The following is a 17,927-nucleotide window of genomic DNA, read 5'->3' as shown; positions in this document are numbered from 1 at the left end:
TGGGAGCCCCCCCTCTTAGTGGGGGGAGGGGTTTCTAACCATCACTAAAACCTTTCCTGGCCCCAAAAAAACTCTACATGCATATTTTCATGCCGATTGGTTCAGTAGTTTTCGATTCTATAAGGAACATACGGACAGACAGACAGACAGACAGACAGACAGACAGACAGACAGACAGACAGAAATCCTTCTTTATAGGTATAGATTATCAAAAATTAATTAAGTTATCTTCGATTTAAGTTAAAATTGTGAAAAATTCTGAAATTTCTGCCTTTAGCATTACATACATATTGTTTATTCAAAGTTTCAGCCATTCGTTATTCAGCCTTTCGAACATTCAGCCTTATGAGATTTCAGCCTTTTGTCCATTCAGCCTTATGTAGGCGTTACTTAGTTTTCAGCCTTTCGAATTTCAGCCTTTCGTGTTTCAGCCTTATGATTTTCAGCCTTATGTTGCTAACCCCATATTTCATGCATGCAATGCGTATTTTCTTTCTCTTCTTTCTCTTGGTCGTCTGCTCAATTGAAATGACAACTGACAGATAATTATCATTCCAATTTTGACATTGTCGCCATTCTATATATAGTCACTCTAATTTGTAGATAGAATTAACAAAAGGGCGAATGTCGCTAATGTAAACAAAACGGGTGAGAGTCATTTTTTGCTGGACCGCAGCACAGGAAAATCAACTCTCACTCGGTTTGTTTACGCTTCGCGACATTCGCCCTTTTGTTGGTTCTATCTTCAATTTCTTTGGTTCCGATTTATCGCTGTGACATCGCCCATTACTATCGATAAAAGCGGTAAAACGTAAACAAGTTTTATGCGTTCAGCACAGGTTATGTTTAGTCCTAGAATCTAGAGATACTAGATTTTTGTTCGTTTCAGTTTCAGTTTACATGATATTTCCTGTGCGTTTTGTTTTACCTAGTTCTGTGCTGGTGTGCTAGGACAATTAGTGTTTCGTTATTTATTCTATTTAAAAATATAGATATGGCCGAAAAAAGTCAAAACAGTACGATTGATCCAGAAGACGTAATCAAGATACTTGTGGCAAGTGATATACACTTGGGACACAATGAAAAGGATGTAATCAGAGGTATCTAAGCATATATATCAAACTACTCAAAGTTTCTAATGATCGATGATTCTAGGCGAAGACAGCTTTGTTGCATTTGAAGAGGTGCTCCAACATGCATTGGAAAATGATGTAGATGCAGTGATTCTTGGAGGTGATCTGTTTGATATAGCAAACCCGACAACAAATACATTGAACCGATGCACTCGTTTACTGAAAACATATATGTTGGGAGATAAACCCATTAAGCTAGAGTTTCTCAGTGATCAAAACGAAAATTTTCTGGAATCGTTAACCCAGACTGTTAATTATGAGGATCCAAACATGAATATTGCAATACCAGTGTTTTCTATACACGGAAATCACGATGACCCAAGTGGTTTCGGTCGTATCAGTTCTCTAGATCTGTTGAGTACTAATGGATATGTGAATTATTTTGGTAAATGGACAGATCTTAGTAAGATTAATATTAATCCGATTCTGCTGAAAAAAGGTGAGACAAAGTTAGCTTTATATGGCCTAAGCTACATCAGTGACCCGCGGTTGGCACGGTTGTTCAATGAAGCGAAAGTTTTTCTTGAAAAACCTGAGGATGCTGGCTGGTTCAACATAATGGTTCTGCATCAAAATCGGGCGGATCGTGGACCGAAAAATTATCTACCTGAAAAATCGCTGCCAGGTACTTATGATGAAATAAATAATTACTGGCAAAACATTTAAAATAAGGACTTTTCGACTTTTGTAGGATTTTTAGATCTTATTATCTGGGGACATGAGCATGATTGCCGTATCGTACCGGAGGAGAATCCAACAAAGAAATTTTACGTCAGTCAACCAGGATCGACAGTTGCCACTTCGTTGGCAGAGGGCGAGTCCATTGATAAGTGCTGTGGCATTCTCAGCATCTACAAGAAACAATTTCGGCTAGACCCGATTCGGCTACAGACAGTTCGGCCATTTATATTTGAATCGATCAATTTAGCCCACTTAGTAGACGAATTGCAACTTGACGAAGGAGATGCACAAGCGAAGGTGCAATCATTTGCAGCTGATAAAGTAGAGGAAATGATCGAAAGAGCAAAGGAGAAGTTAACTGGCAATGAAAAACAGCCAAAACTGCCACTCATTCGGCTTCGTCTGGAAGTAACCGAAGTAGCCCAACAATTTAATCAGATCCGATTCGGACAACAATACAGCGGGCGAGTGGCTAATCCTCAGGATATGATTACCTTTAAAAGAAAGATTTCACGGGTGAAAGATGAATGTAAACCATTGGATAAGGATGCCTTAAATCAAGCCTACCAAAACCAACGCGAGACGGCGGCTAAACGAGCGGAAGAAGTTGTCGAGCGATACTTCAAGGAGGCAGGAGAAAACAAGCAGTTAGAAATTTTATCATCGAAAAGTATGACCGAATTAACACGACGTATGGTTGATTACGAAGATGATGATGCTGCCGAAAATATTATTAGATTTTACGAAAAACAGGCTATGAAGTATCTAGAAGGTTTTACGGTTGTTGAAGATAATATTGAAGAAATTTTGCTAAAATTTCATGCTCAAGAACGAGATACGCACAACGAAATGCTGAAGGTAGTAATTTGTGCTCATACGTATGCTTAAGAAGCCTCAAACCATTACGTTATCAACATCAATAATCACCATTTTTTAAAATAATTTCAGATGCTGGACAATCGTTCACACAGACGAGTAGATCCAAACGACCGGTCTCGATCTATAGTTGACGATGAAGACGACAAGGATGAGCCCAAGACGACAAACACTCGAGCTAATATTACGACTACAAACCGTGGCGGCGGACGTGGTAGCCGTGGCGGAAGGGGGTCAAGGGCACCCAGTCGTGGCAGAGGTCGAGGAAAAGGAGCTGCAAGTAGTTCCGTAAGCAACATTGATTCATTTTTCAACAGTACAGTCAAACCCGAAAAACGTTCAAGCGGAAGAAATGTTTCGAAGGTAGTTTACATTTCCGATGACGATGATGACTGAAAATAAATCCCGTATTTCCAAATCTCTATTTGTTGCTTTCTTCGTTGTGATTTTAAAATCATCTCGTAACTGTTTCCGTTAATAAACGTACGATACGTAATTACAACTTTCCTAGTGTTGTGTTGTTTTAGTAGTTTGTAGTACCTTGAATGCACAATGGTCACCGCGCATGTTTAAGCGGTTAGGTATATACGGTTGGGAGGCCTTAAAGTCGATTTTCTCAGATTTTTCTGAAAAAAGTTTGTATGCTGTAATAGAATTTTAATTTGTTTTATTTGTAAAAATAGTTTTTCAAATAGAAAGCTTGTGTCAAGATTTGAAGTGGTCAACCGTTTTTGAGTCATCTTGGTGCAAGAGGGTTCCATATGAAACTCAAATGGTTAATAATCATCTAAGACGCAATGTTTAGAATGCAAAAAAACCGAATCGATACGAAGAAAATTATTTGAAATGAGGCAACAAGCAAAAATGTAAAGTCATGGGTAAAAAAACCGTCCTGTTGAGAACTTGACCCTTCTTTATCGACAGACTTCGCAGCCGGTTATTACAGTAAAGGACAATTACGGGACTAGTGCAACGATCTTTCTGACTCTATATAATAATAGCAGCACCTTCCAGCCGAGATTCGAACATACGACGACTGGCTTTTGTTAGGCCAGCATCGTACCCCGGCAGCATCGAAGCTTACTTTGCGGAACAATGAGGCAACAAATATGATGCTACCGATTAAAGGAATTGCATAATGTGCGTGTTCCATCATCTTATGTTCGCCCTGTATCAACTAGGAAACGTTTGCTACAGAAACGGTAAATACAATTTCGGCCTTCTATGACAGTTGTTGAAACTCGTCCATTTGTGTTTTGGCCATTTGGTGCCAGTATGGTCAGGCTTGGCAAGCATGGATTACCGGTGGTTGGTAAATAGATGGGTAATGCGTACCATTGGTGCCTTGCAGACTGGGTATAAATTAGACCCTATAATGATCCAAGGCCGCGTAAGTTTCGAAATTCGCGTAAAAAAATCGCGTAAATTCCAAAATTCGCGTAAAAAAATGCGTGCAAATTCCGCAATTCGCGTAAAAAACCGCGTAAATTCCGAAATTCGCGTAAAAATAGTCGCGTAAAAACAAACCGCGTAAAAAGTGACTATAGTGTATTGCATAGCATAAATTTAAACTGCATAGTAGTAACGGGGAATAGCCTTGTTAGCCTTGAGCGTCTGTTCCCATGTTAGGAGCGGCTCTTGATGGCTTGGCGATGCCTCAACCAAGTCAGTGATCCATCGTTTTTTTTGGCAGAAAGGTTTAGCGTATAGGTAGTGATGTCCAAAATTTTCGATTATTCGATTACCAATTAGTCGGTGAGCGTTGCCTGTACAGATCGATTAATTCAACTATTCGTGCCAGTGTTGTTTGATTAAAAATATTCGAATATTCCTTTGATTAATTCGATTAATCGAACGATTATGAACGATTAACGAGCTTTATTCGGGGATTATTCGTACTCATTGAACTATTCTATTAACTCAGCTGCTCGTGCTGGCAGTATTCGATTAAAAATTATTCGAATATTCCATGTGTTATTCGATTAGTTGAATTAATCGTACGAATAACGGACATCACTAGGCATAGGGTTAAAATGCCACTGCGACAGTCTTAATGATCAAAAGGCCACAAAAGGCAGGTCCCGATTGCTGTACACAGTTTGCGGACCGCTCATATCCATGGATGGAGTTGAGCGGGATAGTTATAATCCTGCGCCCCAATTCGGTACTATGTACATGGTTTATAGAGCCAATGACCGTTTTGGGATTTAGTCCCCATACTTGATATGGAGTAAGAAGGAAACTTCCGAAGAAGTTGTACCTTGATAATGCAAGAGCCCCGCAATTGCAGAGCAGATGCGTTGAACTTTCAGGTTCAGAGTTACAAAAGTGGCAGGTGTCGGATGATACTTTACCGATATTCTTTAAATGATAAACAGCGGGGCTGTGTCCAGCCACGTAGTCAGGGGTGGGCCCTGGAGCCTTGCCCCCCCCCCCCCGAAATAATTTGGCTTACATTAAAAAAAAAATTCGGCGCAGAATAACAATACACCAAGCTAAAACAGTAGCGCAAGTATATTTTGGATGAGTGCGTCTTTGAATAACAGTATAACCGACATCGTTTTCTATCTCTCACGGTCTGTGAAGATTCTCAACTATGTAGCTCTCTGTTACTCGGAACATTTCGGTGACGAATTAACGACATGGTATGGAGTCTTGGTACCTGGAACTGCAAATCGCTCGATTTCGTTGGTGGTGACATGCTGCTCCATCAGTTAGAGCCCCGAAAGTTTGGCATCGTGGCACTGCAGGATATCTGTCGCAAAGGCGAGAAGGTGTGGAGGATCCGTGGCGGTAAAGTCCAATTTTTCCAGAGCGATGCAGCGACCAACTGCGAGCTGGGAACGGGCTTCGTAGTGTTGGGCAAAATGCAGGATCGCGTAATGGACTGGAAAGCGAGCAATGAGAGGATGTGCGTGTTGAGGATAAAAGACCGTTTCTTCAATTACACCATCTTAAACGTATATTTTCCACACGACGGTAGACCAGACGACGAGAGGGAAGTGTTCTATGCGCAGCTGGAGGCCACGTACGATAGCTGCTCGCGATAGGACATCAAGATCGTCATCGGGGATATGAACGCCCGGGTCGGCAAGGAAGCAATGTATAGACCGGTGATCGGGCCCCATAGCCTGCACACCGACACGAACGAAAACGGCCAAGGATGCATCAACTTTGCAACTTCCCTGGATTTGGTGATCAAAAGCACTTTCTTTTCCCACAAAGATATCCACAAAGCCATCTGGAGATCACCTGATCAACAAATTTCGAATCAAGTCGACCATATTCTCATCGAGGGCCGGTTTTTCTCGAAAATCATCAACGTACGCTCCCTACGGGATACGGATATCGACTCGGACCATTACATAGTAGCGGTACATGTGCGCTCAAAAATATCGACGGTTTATACCTCGCGACAAAGCCGCCCTTCTAGGTTAAACCTTCGGCAGTTAAACATTCCGCCGAACCAGTTACCGAAAACTACGAGCGCGTACTGGATGAAGCTCTGCCTTCTGTGGAGCTAGATGCTTCGACCCTCGAAAACGGATGAAGTATGATACGCTCGGCCATCAACGGGGAGGACGTGCTAGGAGTGGAAACCTCGAGTGCACGAAATGATTGGTTTGATGGAGAATGCCAACAAGAGGTATAGAGAGGAAAAAAAGAGCTTGGAAAAACTATCTAAGCATATCCACGAGAGAATTTGGCCAAGTAATGACGAGCGCGGAATGAGTTGGCCAAGATCCTGAGGAGGAAAAAGTGCCAGAAGGAGGACAAAGATCGGGCGGAGCTGGAACAACTATTCCGAGCTAATGGCACGCGCAAGTTTTACGAGAAGGTGAACCAAACTTGTGAGGGCTACACACCTAAACCTGACATATGTAGGGATGAGGGAGGGAATCTAATCGCAAATGAGCGCGAGGTGGTCGACAGATGGAAGCAGTATTTCGATGCGCACCTTAACGACGAGCAATAGGAGACGTAACGGAAGTTGACCTCGAAGTGTCTACAAAGGACAACAGCGTGCCGGATCCCGATCTCGAATAGAACCGGCAAGAAATTCGTCAGCTGAAGAATAGAACTACCGCTCTGATTAGCGCTTTATACATCATCAGCTTTGAGCGGCGTATGCTCCTTAATCGAAGCGTCTTGTGGAGGAAAAAGTAGGCTTGATGCGAGAGTGCCAGGATCTATGCAGTCTTTCAAAATCCTATAAAACATTTTTCTCAACAGCAATTAATTAGCAGAAATCATATTGTACGCAACTTTTGAAAACCATTAGAAAGTTACTTGTGTTACATCATGTAACTTACATGAATACTTAGCTAAATTAATTAATTAATTAATTGGAAAAAAATTCTGTAACATCAGCATTAAATATATTTCTTAAACAAATGGTTTTCTGCATAATAACTTGGCCTTCTTCAAGAGGCGAGTGAACCTCTTAGGTTTAAAACTTCTTTAATAAAAAATGGCTTGGCCCCCTCCAAACGAAAATCCTGGCTACGTCACTGGCTGTGTCCTGTTAGGAGTCCTGTGATTGTGCGTAGTTCACTACGAGTTAAATGGAGTAGTTTTTTTGCTACTGCAGGGTTTGGGTAGATAAACTGTTTAACTTGTCTACAACCCTGAGTTTGACTCTAACGGAATACTATTTCTAGTGTCGCGACGAGCCCCTCGTTGACGCGGCGCTACCACGAACGTACTACCATGCAAAATGTACGATCGGTTTCGTCGATCAATCGATCATGCACTGATAACAATAGTCGATCTGCCAGGAGATTGACCAGCAGATTCCATGTGCATTCGAACAAAAGAAGTACTTACGAGCTAAAGTGAAATCTTAATTAGAGTAAGGAGGGGTAAAAGTACGATGCGGGTAAAAGTGCGATTCAATGATTTATCAGTGCGGATTCCGAGTAAATTGACTACATTGGCATGGATGGGTGAGTACTTTGACAGCTTAAATCCATCATAAACATTTGTTGTTTACGAATCATAGTTGCTAAGTTATGGGTAAAAGTTATTTTAGAACGGTTTTGATGTAATATTTCGTTGTACGGCAAATACGATATCAACAGGAGGATATTACTTATTCACAAATTGTAGTAGCGTTTTACATCACTCATATCTCTCTCTTGAAATTGCGGTGAGAAGAATTTACAAAATATATGTTGCATTTCCATAATTTAATCAAACCCCGTCAAGCGCCTAGCGGGGCAAAAGTTCGATTTATTGACGGGGTAAAAGTTCGATTCATGGATCGAGAATCTAACTCATTTTACTGACGGGACGACGACACTATGCAAGTCCTTGCGACTTGTAAAGTACTGCGGGCGACGCTGTTCGTCCGTCAGCGTTACCTATAGCCGTGATTCTCAACGGGGTTGTTCGGGGAAAGGTTTCGTTTCTATCACGGAGCGAAAAAATTCGTTTGTTTCAAACGAAATTTTTATAACAACCTAAAAATATTTTTGTTTCGAAACGAAATTCTATTTGAATCAAGAAAATAACAGTTTTGAATTAAAAGTAAAGTATTGTCAAATTAAGTTTTCGATGCGGTTGAAACTACATTTTTACCTTTGTTATAGAGTAAGGATGCGATTTAATGATTTATCGGTGCAGATTCGAGTAAATTGACTACTTTGGCATTAATGGGTGACTACTTTGACTGCTTGAATCTAACGTAAACTTTGGTTGCTTACGAAGCATAATTGCTGAGTTATGTGCAAATGTTATTTTAGGGCGGTTTTGATGTAATTTTTTGTTATACGGGTAATACGATAACAACAGGAGGATATTACTTGTTGAAAATTTGTAGCAGTGTTTTACACCACTCGCATATCTGTTTTGAAAATACGGTGAAAAGTGTTTACAAAATATATTTCGCTTTTCCATAATTTAATCAAACCCCGTCAAGCGCCTAGCGGAGTAAAGGTGCGATTCACGGACGGGGCAAAACTGTATAGCTTATATACAGCTTTTGGCACTATATTACAGATACTAGAAATGGAAGATCTGCAGAAAACTGTGCTCTACAGATGTTGGTCGAAGGAAAACAATGTTTTTCCGCTGATGAAACATAAAACAAACGTTTGGGAAAGTTTCGATCTGTCGGAGGCTGCAATACACCAGCGGAAAATAGGAAAGGTGTAAATTGAGAATATTCCTTACCGAAACATACCGCAGATTGACGATAATATGGTTTTGTTAGCTACTGCTGTGCTAATTTCATGGATTCGAGCTTCGCACTTTTGCCCCGCGGTAATCGAACTTTTACCCCACTAGTGGGGTAAAAGTGCGAATCGGCACGTGTTCAGAAGAATGAAGAATTTATTTTCAATAACACTATTATTCCAAATGATTTATAGTTGAATGTAAAGACATTGAGTAGCTGCATCACTGTAAAATATATTTTGTTGCTGTTCTTCTTTATATCTCGCGAAAATTGATGACAACTTCAAACATCGCACTTATGCCCCGCCCTACTCTAATGGTTTTTATTATATCGCTTATATATCTATACTTATAAATCCTACATCTAATCGGTTAAACTTACACTGTGTACTTACATATAATCTAAAACTAGTGAGTATTGGTCTTAATTACGATTGAAGTGAACTGAAATTATGATTGTGACATGCAATGAACCTATCTACATTATAACCTATTTATACTTAATTATTGCCTAAAATTAGAATTTGTCTTAAACTACGCGTAAGATAAAACTACTGGAATTTAATTCTATACAGTGGGACTAAACCTACTTAATCCTAGTCCAGAAGTGAGTAATAATATAATGAAAATCACAGCAAAGTTTGAACAAATAATTAACAGGCAGGATATCAGCGAGCTTTAGCAGCGAAACGATTCTACCATTGAACGGGTAGATCACCAAAATTGTAAGCCACACTTTATTATTATTATTACGCAATTTCTAATAAAGCTTTTTCTGTAGCTTAAAGCTATATACCACAATTCGGTGTTTGCTCTTAGGAGTTGGAATCACCCTACTATCCCCACATCTAGCTTTTCCCATGTCATCAATTCGCCTTTCACGGCGGATATGGAGGTGTCCAGAAACGGTTCAGGACCAATAAATTGCTGACCTGACCCTTGTCTTGCTAGGTTGTCAGCAAATTAATTGCCCTTGATTCTGCAGTGACCGGGCACTCAAAGTAATAAAACTTTGTTTTAGCGGCAGAGCTCCCTCAATGCTGTGCTGCACTCCCAAACTAATTTGGACACGCATTTGGCGGACTTGAGTGCCAGTAGTGCTGCTTGGCTGTCCTTGAAGATACCGATTTTTGCATGCCTGTACTTTCGTTTCGAGCATATTGTTGCACAGATGTATATTACATTTACTCCTGCTTGACAAACGGTGGGCCACTTTCCTAATGAGATAGTTTCCCTGATGCCGGGTCCGTAGACTCCGGAGCCTGTGCAGGCCCCCATTTTTGAACAATCTGTAAAAAAGCAGATAGTTCCAGATGGCAGATCGGGCCCTCTATTATTCCATATTGAGCGATCTGTTTTAATCACCTCATCTGGAACGTCCATATATCCAGCTTAAGATCGGCTTATGACAGCGTCTGTTCCGCAGCGGGCGGCTGAATTAAGAAACTTGGGTCTCGGCACTACACCTAAAATGTCAGCCCCATCACGAGACTCGATAGTGTGACCCTATAGCACAGACAAACAGACATAACTCTTGGAAGAAAAATCAACAAAAATTATCGTACCTCACATTTAGCCTGAACACTAGCACCATCTATGATCGACATTCCCAAATACCAAATAGCAATATGGGTGTCCCTCGAAGTAGCAAGTATTTTTTATGGGGAATTCCCCTTCTTTCGTCAAAAAGCGCCACTTTGACCAAAACGGAGACATTCCCAACTAAGCCCAAATTTGGAATGACGGTTTTATCGGTACGATGAATGGAAAACGAGTGTTATGTCTGTTTGTCTGTGCCTATAGTAAAGCAAACTAGCTAAATCAAACTACGACGAATATTCAAGTAATTAATGCGGATCAAAATATTCGGGTCGACAAGATATTAATCAATGATTCCTTAATTGGAAACAATTGTGACTTACCACACTGTGCATTTGACCATCATCATAAAAAGCAACATTCATCGTTACATTCGCAACAATCTCGATAACAACAACGGTGCTTTAAAAAATTCATTCGAGGCTATCATCTCTTTCGTAATGTCTAAAAATTTGCATGCATGTGGCGTTTTGTGGAAATAAGTATCGAATTACCATACCGACTATACACCGTTGTAACAATGATTGAAGCTGTTCAAACCTAAATTGAGCGGAATGCAATTCGAGAGTGTTAATAATCGATCATAACAATAACAATAACGCTAAACGACATGTTGGACGAGTGACTCCCAGAACAGGTTGGCTGATTGTAGAGTCGTCCAGTCTTCTTCCTCCTGCCAGTATGAGCGAAGCACCAGTTATTATTAGCATTATTATTTAATATACAGCAAGGCGTGGAAGCAGATGAGGCCAAATGATTATTAAATATTATAATAGGATTCGTAGTTTGTCGATGGTTGAAAATGTCCGGATGATTGCAAAATTAGTCGACATGTACGACCAGACGCACCAGACTCACTTGATGGAGGCACTTAAAACAAACGGTCAAATTAGCAGCTAGTAAAAATTCATTTTCCACCCAATTTTCCACTTTTCGTTTGGAGCATATGCGTGTGGTGGCAGAAGAAAGGGGAAAGTATCGGGTCGATTTAATTTCGGCATTAAATTTTAATTAATTTATGACTTTGAATAATCGCATTCAGTTCAGTTGTGGCCAAGAAGGACTCGGTGTCTCGTGGGTGGGATGTTGATGTTTTTCCGCACGGCGATGGCAACGAAGAGAAGGACCTGATCTTTTCGGTACTGCAACCGCTGCCAATAGCAATAACGGTAATGATTCAGAGATTAGTTGATGATTTCATCAAATTTTACGGTTCAGGCTTGCCTTTGCTAAATTGGTTTATGTTGAAGAGTGGCCACAGTTAAAACTTTGATTGAAATCAAAATAAAGTCTGATTGGTTTGACCAGTATTAGGGACTATGCGAAAAGTTCTCATTGGAATGTTTCACTATTCTCAACCAAATATTATTTTTTTCAAATTGGTGATATAGAATAGGATGGTGTACGAAACAGGTGTTAAATTAAATTTAATAACATTTAACTAATTTTCGATCAAATGTGAGTATTATATACTTGGTATCTACGAAACTTGTCTTAGACTCTGAAAACTGTATTGAAATTATTTGAAGGATTTGTAAGATAAGGATTTCATAGTCAAATAGTAAAAAAAATATTTGCAAAGTAGACGATACCGCACCATTCCAGGACTCGAACATTAATCTCGTAGACCTTAATTTGTGATTTTTAACCTCACGCTTGCAGCCAATAACAAACTTTCTGTAAACCGCTAAGCTCTTCCCCTCTTTTGAGTTTAAGTAAACTTTTACACATAATTTAAAACTTTGCAGCCATATACAGGGATACCTCAATATAAGACAACCTCGTTTTAAAACAACCTCGATATAAGACAATTTTACCTCGATATAACATAGTTGGTAACGACACCAGAGCAAATTTTCCATTCCAAAAGCGGCTTCATTATTTTAAAATAACCCTAAAAATTGGCTCGAACAATAATAAATATTTCAAAAAACGTAAACACAGAACACAGAGCAAAATTGGCGACTGCGAATGCAAATGTTTTTGAAAAAATCATGTTTCGATAAAAGACAACTTTTTAAAATTATAAATTGTGTTAAATCGAGGTATCCCTGTTCATAAATTTCTTTTGGATATGTCTTAAGTGCATTGTTTTTTATATACTCATTGAGAAAAATATAAATAAGCCAACATTACAAAGTCTTCCAAAGCAAAGTTCTTCTTTTTGTACCTCAGTTTACTGATAGACTGACCTGTAGGGGAACTGTGGATAAAATGCTCAGTCGAGGCAAAACGCGCCTTTGTGATGTATTTTGCATGTTGCTCTATCAAGAAAAATTCGACCACTGCACAATAGTCGGAAAATTGCGATTTTTGGCCAAAATTATTTTTTAGTTTCAAATTGATTCTAGATTATATTTGTTACAAAAGAAATGATTTAAACTTATAAGAACCCATATTTAGGGTGATTTGGGGAAAAATGATCAAATGTTTCCGATATAAATACAGCAAAAATTCGTTCGTTCGCTAATTGGGCTATGTGACAACTTGAATGCCATATTGTATGAAATTTTCGAGTTTAGAAATTTCTAACAACTGTCAGTCGGCCCAATTAGCGAATCAGCTGGAGTGCAGTCGTGACCCAATTAACGAATTCTGGCTGTATTTGCTTGACAAATTTTTTTTTCTTTCTCGCGGGGATTCTTCCATTTTCTCATCGAAACTCTCTTCAGGTATTAAATAAATTTAGTAACAAAGATAATCAAATTTGTTGAAAGAGTACTTAAAATTTTAAAGATTTGCTGAAAATATGACAATTTTAAAATTATATTTTTTTTCGGAAAACGTCAAATTATAGCAAACTTTTATTTCGTGTTTTGATAGAACATACTTCGAGCTTTCAGACGCACTGTAAGAAACTGCGGCAACAAGAGGCCACAAGAGTTGTTTTTTTGATTAAAGTTTATGAGAATTTCATAAATTCATCGCCTATGGCGCACCTCATTGAGTTTAAATTTGTTTTCATTTCGTTTTGTAATAGGCTAAGATATCAGTTTTAAAATGATATATAACAATAATATTTACATCCGCAATAACTATTTAATTTTTTGACTTTTTTAAAATGACTTATTTTTTAATCTTTTGAAATGGGCAACTTTGACGGCTTATTTCTACATGATTTTTTTTTTATAAAAATTTTATTCGCGAGTCATAAAAATATAGACAAAGTACTACAAAACCTAAGCATGTGCTAAAATGTGAAATTTTACATTCGGCAATTCTGGCCGCTACTTTATATGGAGCCCTTTCTTATGTGCATCGTGAAGCGGACCCGAAAAAAGATACAAAAACTGTTGAATGCAAGGGGCAGTTTCAGGGCAACCTGGCATTCTGTGGCATACAAAGGGCACGAGGTGGCCGTATACAACGTCTAATGACAGGAATTAAATGAAAGGTCCGGCAACACGGCAAAGGTCCGGCAAATTGACTGAATCCTTTTGACGTAGGACTACGTCTTTGTTTACTATACTGGGACTGGGTAGCACTTTGTAAAAACGAGAAATAGAAGTGTAACGTTTGAATGAAATATTTCAAACGCTAATAGCTACTATACTACTGAACGAAACATAACAGTTAATATGTCGTTGGATAGATAAAATGTCCAGCAATTTTATAGTTTTATAGTTTAAAAAAAAAAAAATTATAGTAACATACTTATAATAATTTTTTATACGCTAAATAGTGAAAATGTGTGTAAAGATTCAAGGTCGAATTTTTCCATACATTTCCCTTGTTAACGCCTAGCTTCACAGGCACGGACGACAATTAGATACACCAAAGGATTTGGATCCAAATGATAACCTTGAGACCACTTTGTAAGCCACACCCCTTTTCCAATCCAATCGGCAACATCGATGGCTATTGACGGCAACACCGGTCCCAAAGACAAGCGGAATCAGAGGGCAATGGCCAACGTGAATCCCACACGATGCACTTAACATTACATTTTGCATTATCCCCATCGCAGACATGCGAAATTGTTCGATTGCTTGCTCAATCAGTGTCGGACAATCATTTAAGCAGCAGCAGCCGATATGGTTTCCTCCACCACCTACACTAGTTTACAAGCAGCAGCGGCAGTGCCAGTGACTATAAAATGGTACTCTTGGTTCGCCGTCTGCTCATTCATCGCACAATCGCACTGACGGACGGTCAGTATTTACCATCGACGGCTATTGGTGGTGAAAGCAACGGCATTTGGCGGCAACACCAGCGATCGGAGCCAACACCGATAGCAATCGGGAGGTAACAACGATGGCATTTTGGCGGCTATTGGAGGCAAATCCAAGGACCTTTGCGGCATCTAATGTCATCTTCGATAACAATTCGAGGCACCCAATGGCATTTTGGTGGTTATTTTCGCAAACCAACAGCAAATGGAAACGGATCGACTGACGGGCAGCAAATTCAGCAGTAGGCCGTTGTGGTTTTAAACAGTTCTTATAAGAACTATAGTAATTGAAGAATGGAAAGATTTTTCTACACTTTCTAAATGGTTAACGTTCCATTTTGCGTTATACCATGGAAAATTCTTGCTCATTCAGCGTCAGATAATCATTCCAGTGCCAGTGACTATAAAATGGTGCACTTGGTTCGCCGCCTGCTCATTTATCGCACGATCGCACTGACGGACGGGTAGTATTTTGATAAAACTAATCCATTTCTACTTTACAGTGATTTGGTATTTCCTATCACTCCTGTATTAGCGGACAACCATCATCCTAGAGTCTAAAGGACCGAATAGCGACATCCATCTATATATTGGCAACAGTAATTATAGTACTGATTTTTAAGAAGTGCTATCAGCTCAAACATAGTTCTTTTCAGGGCCACCAAACAATTTCAAACGGTTTTTTTCAAAACCACACTCAATACAATACACAAATACTCAAATATGCATATGCCAGAAATGCAGTTTACATTAGTCTTTGATTTAATGATCAGACATAAAGTTATACTTCATCGATTAAAACATGTTATCAATATAATGAGTATTATATGACACAGTCCTACGTCACCCTTTCATACAACCCTTAGGGCTGTATACCTTGTAGTTTTTTCTGTAGTTTACATTGATTGACCTACAAAACAAACATTATTTGATTTTTTCAAATGATAGGATGATTTATCTATTTTGGACAAGCGTTACTCCTACTCTATTTTTGACTTTTCCGTTTGATTTTGCTGTAAACCTGCAAAATAGCGTACGCGTAGCAGTTGCATGCTTTACGAGAGCTCGAAATAACTTTCAACTTCGACATGTGTGATGGAACTGGAACAAAGTGATAGGAAGTATAAGATAACTGTTACTTTCGAGGTTAGTAGAGAAGATAATTTTTAAAAAGATATTAATAATCTTCTTATCAGCAACCGAATGAAACAAAACTGGATAACGCTTGGTTAGCATTATTGTATCGAATCTACTCCATAAATTAAAATCTCTTTATTTACGGTCCCTGTTTGCGGATTGCTTTATTTTTAAAATGCTTATTTTTTGCAGCCTGTACTTACCCTTGTCAAGGAACAAAACACAATTCATTAATCAAGTCAGAAAAAATCGCCGTTTTCCCTGTTCTGATTGCAGTGGTTCATCGCGACGATGTGACAGTGGTTTGTTCATTTCTCCGAAAGCGGCAAAAATGCACCCCATCGTTATGGAAAAGGACAATGATTCTTTTTTTTCATATACCGCACGTAGTTGTTGTTGCATTCTGGTGAATGAGCTATAAATTAATAATCATAATGGATGTCAAATTCATCAACACACAGATTTAATAATTCCAATAAATTACAGTCCATCGATGGCAGACGTGGCACTTGTATTTACCGGGCGGGGTCCATTTCAGTCTGCTTTGCGGGCGGTTGTGTCATCGAATGTATATTTAGAGGAGAATAAGGGTAAAATAATTTGCATTATGATTACGAGCTCTGCGACAAAGATTTTTTACCTGCCTAGAGAGGTTTTTCCATTTGTCTTTAGAGCTATTTGTTACGCAAAAAATAAGGCATGCAATTCCAATTGTTGTAACTGGTAGAGTGAAGCACTTTGCCCTGCGATACTTACTTTTTTATGGAATCACTCTTCAACCAACACCGGAGCATTACGTACGTGCTGCTGGGAGAAATCTGTGTGCTAGATAAATAAAATTATTATCGACATTGCATTCGAGAGCGTTATACATGAATGATTCAGATTCATGCTGAGGTCGCAGCTTTTATCCCAATCCAGTCTTTCAAAAGATGTGCATTCAGTCGATCATATTCCAGCGACCGTTGTAATTCTGGTAAGTTTCGCGGCCAGAATTACGAAGGAAAATTACGGGGCCAGTGTAACGATCCTACTGACTCTATCAAGCAAGCACCGTCTAGCCAAGATTCGAACATGCGACGACTGGCTTGTTAGACCAGCATCGTACCTCGAAGCTAAGTAGGCGGTTTCCTAGATCTACTGACCTCTATTACTTTCCTTCAGTTGGGTCACCCCTGCGAAATGGTACTTTCTACGAAAAGATTTTTCGTGAAATGGTACATCCCGCGTAAGGTTTTTCGCGAAATGGTATTGTCGTTATGGTCAACCGAGAATTGGTGTTCCGCAAAATGGTATTCGGCGAAATGGTTTGTAATGATGGCGAATATTTAAATGCTATCCGCTTTATTTTATCAGGCTAAGCAACGGGGGTAGTTGTTTTCTACTTTACTGTGAGGAAAATTTGTATATTAAAACACCTATGAACTCCCCAGAAACTTGCAAAACTCGAGATTGTGACAAAGGTCCTCCGAGATTCACGATTTATGTACAACACAGTTTAATTTGTGGCAATACGAAGTTTGTCGGGCCAGCTTGTTATTTATATAGGTTACAGTGTCCATAAGTTCTACCTTTTTTCAGATATGATTTTGTTACTTTGTATATATATTTTTCAGCAATAAATATTCTGTTGTGTATATCTTGCGTAACCAGTTCGTAAAAGCTCTAAAAACAAAAGCAAACAAGACACAATCACAATCAAAATCAAATGAAAGATCAATTTCTTCATTACCATTTCTTAACAGTTTGATATGATATATTCTAGAATACATAGTCTTTATTTCATTTTCGGCTTTAACAAAATGACTTTTTCACAATTCTTTTGGGTTGTTAATCAGCTATCTTAGACGATAAATTAGCATATACAGAAATAATTCATCCGTAGTTAGTTGCATTTTAGCTTAGTCTGTGTATCGTTGTGTACTGTGTTACCTGTCTGCGAATATACGTTGCGTTCGCGGGATCGTGTTGGTTCGAAAGGTTTCGAAAAATATCGCCCTTGTATCGAAAACATCGTTAACTTTGATCACTAAAAATAACGTTCTTAAATGTTATATTTTAAGTGACGCAATGATGATTTCGTTTTAAAACGGAATAGTTATTTTTGCAACTTTTTACAAGTTACAAGCAACAAGAAAAATATAAATTACAAA

General features: G+C 39.0%; 1 protein-coding gene across 1 annotated transcript in view; it reads left to right on the top strand.

Moving 5' to 3' along the window:
• The window catches only part of LOC128738740 (double-strand break repair protein MRE11), a 69,899-nt gene extending 66,729 nt beyond the window's left edge, over window positions 1-3,170 (top strand). Inside the window, exons 2-5 of the mRNA XM_053834088.1 lie at window positions 993-1,100; window positions 1,156-1,758; window positions 1,825-2,672; window positions 2,763-3,170. Of these exons, the coding sequence (XP_053690063.1) occupies window positions 995-1,100; window positions 1,156-1,758; window positions 1,825-2,672; window positions 2,763-3,086 (1,881 nt within the window). The 5' untranslated portion in view covers window positions 993-994 and the 3' untranslated portion in view covers window positions 3,087-3,170. The remainder of the gene's footprint in view (window positions 1-992; window positions 1,101-1,155; window positions 1,759-1,824; window positions 2,673-2,762) is intronic.
• Window positions 3,171-17,927: the final 14,757 nt, after the last annotated feature.

Source organism: Sabethes cyaneus, chromosome 2 (assembly GCF_943734655.1).
Source record: "Sabethes cyaneus chromosome 2, idSabCyanKW18_F2, whole genome shotgun sequence".
Lineage (NCBI taxonomy): Eukaryota > Metazoa > Arthropoda > Insecta > Diptera > Culicidae > Sabethes > Sabethes cyaneus.
Note: the sequence above shows the minus strand (reverse complement) of the source record. Positions and strands in the feature narration are given on the sequence as shown.